This window comes from Humulus lupulus, chromosome 3, assembly GCF_963169125.1.
Source record: "Humulus lupulus chromosome 3, drHumLupu1.1, whole genome shotgun sequence".
Taxonomy (NCBI): Eukaryota; Viridiplantae; Streptophyta; class Magnoliopsida; order Rosales; family Cannabaceae; genus Humulus; species Humulus lupulus.
This window is the reverse complement of record NC_084795.1, coordinates 281,615,421-281,621,851: the sequence shown is the minus strand read 5'-3', so window position 1 is coordinate 281,621,851 and position 6,431 is coordinate 281,615,421. Positions and strand designations below refer to the sequence as shown.

Genomic DNA, 6,431 nt, shown 5'->3' with positions numbered 1-6,431 from the left:
TCAAAGCACCAATGATGCTATCAAATACTATACTTCCATCCCCCACCACCAATGTCACTAATCATATTTATAATGTCAACTCTTTCTTTCTCTCTCTCCTAAATATGAGTTCTCTTCCACCCGTGTCCCTCTCTCCCAAACGAGAGAGCAGATTTTGTTCTATTAGTGTATGTATCCCGTTCACCCGGCCTGACCCTAAGCACAAGCGGGCCAGGCCTCTGCTTAGGACCCCACATAATGAGACCCAATTTTTTTAGAAAAATACTATTTTAGTATATATACAAAAGCCCCAAAAATTTTAAAAATATCATTTTATATATAATTTTTTTAAAAATAACAAACTTTGTATAAGTACCCTGCCACTCAGGTTCGACCTTGCCGTTCACTCCATAATTATTGGATCAATAGTTGAATTGATTGAACGGTTGTTAATTGTTAGAAGCATCATTGTATTAAACCTTAATCTAAATACATAAAATAAAGTTTGCAGTACATAACGATTGCATAATGTTTTTTTCTTTTTTTTGAAAAAAATGGGACGAAATCCATAATATGTAGACAAGGCCATGAAGTTGAGTAGGAGCTAGAGGTGGTGGATGCTATAATGTCAACTCTCTTTTTCTCTCTTTTCTACCCTTGTTCCTTCGCACGTGCGAGCAATCATATATGATATATAGCAATGCAAATAAATATATATATATAAATATATGGAATTTCTCAAATAGGACTGTCCTTTCAGTGTTTCTCGACCCGTGAATAGTTTTCCGAGCGAATTTTGTTTAAGTCTGTATATATTGTAGTTATTTAGAGCATCCTGCAAAGTTTCATAAAATTCCAAATAGTTTACAGTACCGAAAACTAGATTCAAACATGTTGATTTTCACACGCATAAAAAAATTAATCACGCGTGCAACATGTTTGAACCAAGTTTTCGGTACTGTAAACTATTCAAAATTTTCTGAAACTTTGCAGAATGCTCTAAATAGCTACAATATATACGGTCATAAAAAAATTCGCACCAAAAAATATTCACAAGTGGAGAAATACTGAGAGGCCTAGCCGTCTCTTTTTGAAGCCCTACATGATAATTGATAATTGTCCTATATATATATATATATATTTATATATAAAATGTCAACAAGGCCATGGAGTTGAGTAGCAGCTAGTAGAGGAGGCTGCTATATAGCTATGCCTGTTGAGACTTGAGTACCCTGCTCATCACATACTCTCTCTCTTTCTCTCTGCTTCTTCTTCTTCTTCTTCTTCTTCTTCTTCTTCTTCTTCTTTTTCTTCTTGAGCCAAAATCCAGTCTTATGAAGCAGGATGACACAAAACCATCAGACCAAGACAATCCCAACATAATGAAACTATCAAGTTTCATGGACAAGCTCAACATGGTCTTCATCACCACCATGGTCATGCTTCTACTCCAACACCTCGTTCTAACTACTTCTGGCCGAGCCATAATATCTCCACCGCGCCACTCCTTAGCCACTGACAAAGCAGCTCTTCTCACCTTCAAGAAAACCATCTTCCACGACCCTTACTCAGCCCTTTTGAACTGGAACGACACCGTTCACGTCTGCCGTTTCAACGGCGTTCGATGCGACAGACACCACCACCGCGTGGCTCAGCTCATCCTCAACGAGAGCCAGCTCGTTGGACTGCTCTCGCCGTACCTTTCTAACCTCACCGGTCTTCGGATTCTAGTCCTCATTAACAACCACCTCTATGGAACCTTTTCACAAGAGTTCTCTTCTCTTCGAAACCTTCGTTATCTTCGACTTGATGGGAACCGATTAGAAGGTCCAATACCACAGTACATTGCCCATCTTCCTAAGCTGATTGGTGCAGTTTTTTTAGGTAACCGTTTTACCGGTACACTCTCGCCTTCTTTTTTCTCCAACTGTTCTCTCAACTTAGAGTCTTTCGATGTTGCTGATAACAAACTTAGTGGGAATTTCCCAGCTGATATTGGAAACTGTAAGAACTTGTGGAGTCTGAGTCTGTATAACAACCAGTTCACTGGTGTACTTCCTCACTCTCTGATCTATACTTCACTTGGGAATTTAGATGTTGAGTATAACAACTTTTCGGGTGAGTTACCTTCTAAGATTGTTGGGAATTTGCCTGGTTTAATTTACCTTCATCTGTCATATAACTCGATGGAAAGCCATGATTCAAACACCAATCTCACACCATTCTTCGATGCTCTCGTGAACTGTACTAACTTGATGGAACTCGAGTTGGCTGGTATGAAACTCGGCGGGAGATTGCCTGCTTCGGTTGGTGAACTCGGACAAAATTTTACATCCTTACAACTTCAAGAGAACAGAATCATTGGAACAATTCCTCCCAGCATATCAAACCTTGAAAAGCTTGACCTACTGAACTTGACATCCAATCTCCTGAATGAAACCATTTCGCTTGAGATAGGAAAGTTCCAAAACCTGGAGCAACTTTTCTTGTCACACAACAAATTTTCAGGCCCAATTCCTGAGATATTTGACAGATTTCCATCTCTGGGGCTTCTTGATCTTTCTCAAAACGAATTCACTGGAGAAATACCATCAACTATAGGTAACTTGTCGAGACTCAATTTCCTTTTCCTTAACCATAACCGCCTTTCTGGGAAAATTCCTGGTGCATTAGGACGCTGCTCGGAGCTGCACAAGATTGATTTGTCGTACAACAGATTGTCAGGGACAATCCCTTCTTTTATCTCAAGTTTGAGTGAGATGAGGATCTTTATTAATTTTTCTCATAACCAACTCGAAGGGCCTTTGCCATTGGAGCTGAGCAAGCTAAAAGATGTTCAAGAGGTGGATCTGTCTTCAAATAACCTCAGTGGAAGCATTTCTCCACTGATATCAAGCTGCATTGCTGTGAAATTGATTAACTTCTCACACAATGCTATAACAGGCAAGCTTCCCGACTCCTTAGGTGAATTGAAGAATCTTGAAGTGTTTGATGTTTCATGGAATCACTTGTCCGGAATGATTCCACCAACTCTGGCCAAAATCCACTCACTCAAATATCTAAACTTCTCAGTCAATGACTTGGAGGGAATCATTCCCTCTGGCGGGATCTTCAACTCTATCACTTCTCTTTCCTTCCTTGGAAATCCTCATCTTTGTGGAAGAACCTTTGGCATACTCGCCTGCCCTCGCAAGAAACACTTTTTTCGCTCTCGAATGTTCCTTGGCATATTTGCTACAGTGATCTTCATATCAGCATTCTTCACCACAATATGTTGTGCCATTGGAATCCGCCGCGTTCGAGTTATTATCTCATCAAGGAGACAAGAATCTATTCGAAGAAAACAAAGAACTGCCCCTGAACCTATTCCCAACTTCCCAAGAATTACCTATAGAGAATTGTTTAAGGCCACTGCAGGGTTTGATGACCAAAGACTAGTTGGCTCAGGCAGCTATGGGCGTGTCTACAAGGGAGTTCTTTCAGATGAGACAGCTATAGCAGTCAAGGTTTTACATGTCCAATCAGGAAATTCAACAAAGAGTTTCACTAGAGAATGCCAAGTCTTAAAGAGAATTAGGCATAGAAATCTGATAAGGATCATAACAGCTTGTAGTCTGCCTGATTTCAAGGCTCTTGTTCTTCCTTACATGGCAAATGGGAGCTTGGAAAGTCGGCTTTATCCGCATTCAGGATCAGGGTTGGAAACAGGTTCTTCTGATCTGACTCTCCAACAAAGAGTGAACATTTGCAGTGACATAGCAGAAGGGATGGCATACTTACACCACCACTCTCCTGTTCGAGTCATACACTGCGATTTAAAGCCGAGCAATGTTCTTCTCAACGATGACATGACAGCTTTGGTTTCTGATTTTGGTATTGCCAGGCTTGTCATGACAGCAGCAGGTGGAAATGCAGCAGCCTTTGAGAACATGGGAGATTCTACTGCAAATATGTTAGCAGGATCAATTGGCTACATTGCACCAGGTAAAAACAAATGAATTTTTATTCTTTTATATTGGTCAGTAGCTCAGGGCTCATCATTGGGCGGGTTGGTCGGGTTACAAGGCATTTTTACCCGTCCAATGTCATAATCGGGTTAGCAAAAGTGAACCCGTAACTTGCCCAATTAAGAAAAAAATAAATTTAACCCGTCCAATAGTTTGGGCGGGTTGGTCGGGTCAACCCGCCCAAACCGAAGTGGTATTTTTTTTTGGCGGGTTGGTCGGGTCAACCCGCCCAAACCGAAGTTGTATTTTTATTTTTTTTTACATTTTTGTAGTTTTTTTTTCTTTTAAATACTAGTACTAATAGTGTAAAGTTTATCTTTTTAAGCTTAAAACAATATTTTTTTAAAATATAAATTTAATTAAGTATATATAAATTTAATATATTTATTTAAATGTATTAAAAATAATAAATTAACAATAAGTTCTTAATTGGGCGGGTCGGGTTATATTGGGCGGGTTGATACTTATTTTCAACCCACCCAATGTAACAATTGGGCGGTTTAATTTTTTTAATTTTTGGTCGATTTATTCGGGTTGCGTTTTTCGGCGGTTTTTTCGAGTTGGTTTGGGCGGATTATTCGGGTTGGGCGGGTTGTAAAAATTTTTGCACAGCCCCTCATATGGTTGGCTCCCACAAGGTCCGAGGTTCAAGTCTTTCCTGAGACACAATATCGTAGGATTAGGCAAAGATTCTTGTTTCAATCTAGTTTTTAACATTATAACATTTGGTAATTAGATAAAGGCTGCATGATTGAGTTGGTCAATTCTTCTTGTTCTTATGCTGCAGAATATGGATTTGGCTCAATGACATCAACAAAAGGAGATGTGTACAGCTTTGGAACCTTAGTACTAGAGATGGTGACGAGAAAAAGACCGACGGACGACATGTTTGGTGGCGGTCTGAGCTTGCATAGGTGGGTGAAGAATCACTACCATGGAATGGTGGAAAAGGTGGTGGACTCTTCTCTGGTGAGAGCTTCAAAAGATCAGTTGCCTGAGGTAATGAAAATGTGGGAAGTGGGAATTGGAGAGTTGATCGAACTGGGCCTTCTATGCACACAAGAGTCACCCTCCACTAGGCCAACAATGTTGGATGCTGCAGATGACTTGGATAGGCTTAAAAGATACCTCACTGGGGACACCACAGCAACCTTTGCTTCTTCTTTAGGGATATCTTCTTCCACTATTGGTGACTACTAACATTTTTCTCTTAAATTTTTTTATAAATAAATTTGTGGATATAACTCTATATTGCTTCTGTGATCATTCCTCCATTGAATAATAATAAAAAAAACATAACAAGTGTGATTTGTTCTCTTTATTTTACATTAAGATAATCTCTTTGTTATTATATAACAACATCACCAGACATCAGGATGCTTGGTACCGCATACTAATACAAATAGGCCCCACTTGGTATCGTTCGTTTGAGTACCAAAAATGTGCACCAAAATATTATGACTGATCATTGGGTGAGTTGGTCGGGTTATAGAGTATTTTTACTCGTTCAATGTCATAATCGATTTAAGAAAAATGAACTCGTAACTTGCCCGATTAAGAAAAAAATTATTTTAACCCATCCAATAGTTTGGGCGGGTTGGTCAGGTCAACCCGCCCAAACCGAAGTGAGAAGAATTTTTTTTTTTTGAGATTATATTTTTGTAGTTTTTTTTCTTTAAATACTAGTACTAATAGTGTGAATTTATCTTTTTAAGCTTAAAACAATATTTTGAATTTATAGTAAAAAAATAAAACAAAATTTAATTAATTTATATATTTATTTGAATTAATTGGCAATATATTAATAATTGCATCAACATTAAAAGTATTAAACAAAGTAACAAACATATATCCTTAAAATGAAAAGGAAAATTAATATAGTCTAAAGTCCAATTACAAACCAAAGTCCAAATACAATTAAAAAAATATAAATTTAATTATGTAGATAATATATTAATATATTTAAATGTATTAAAAAATAGGAAGCTCTTAATTGGACAGGTCGGGTTATATTTGGCAGCTTGATAATTATTTTCAACCCGCCCAATATAACAATTGGGCGGTTTAAATTTTTGTCAGTTTGTTCGGGTTGCGTTTTTTGACGATTTTTTTGGGTTGGTTTGGGCAGATTATTCGGGTTTGATGGGTTGTAAAAATTTATGCACAGCCCTACAAAATATTACATCAACTACCGTGAGAGTTTTATTTAACCAATCAAATCTATATTAGGTGGGACCCACACTGTTTTAAAAAACAGTGTCACGTCAGTTGATGTAATGTTTTGGTGCACATATCATTATTCTGTTCGTTTTTGTATTACACAGAATCATAACTCGATTAGCAATGCAATTGCTTTAACTAGGTTCATTAGATTCCTCAATGAACCATTATTCCGTACAATAGATAAAGAAAAAGTTGAAAATTATGGTCTTCCAACTTGGCATT

General features: G+C 37.9%; 1 protein-coding gene across 1 annotated transcript; it reads left to right on the top strand.

The window, feature by feature from the left end:
- Positions 1 to 1,200: 1,200 nt before the first annotated feature.
- On the top strand, positions 1,201 to 5,314 carry LOC133824702 (putative leucine-rich repeat receptor-like serine/threonine-protein kinase At2g24130). The gene is made up of 2 exons (XM_062257670.1): positions 1,201 to 3,963; positions 4,774 to 5,314. The coding sequence occupies exons 1-2, from the start codon at positions 1,314 to 1,316 to the stop codon at positions 5,184 to 5,186; spliced, it is 3,063 nt and encodes a 1,020-aa protein (XP_062113654.1). The 5' UTR covers positions 1,201 to 1,313; the 3' UTR covers positions 5,187 to 5,314.
- The last annotated feature ends 1,117 nt before the right edge of the window (positions 5,315 to 6,431 follow it).

Bases quoted from the DNA above. Each gene is read 5' to 3' on its own strand.
- LOC133824702 (XM_062257670.1), top strand. From the start codon at position 1,314: ATGAAGCAGGATGACACAAAACCATCAGACCAAGACAATCCCAACATA. The intron at 3,964-4,773 runs GTAAAAACAAAT...CTTATGCTGCAG, and splicing joins AATTGGCTACATTGCACCAG to AATATGGATTTGGCTCAATG.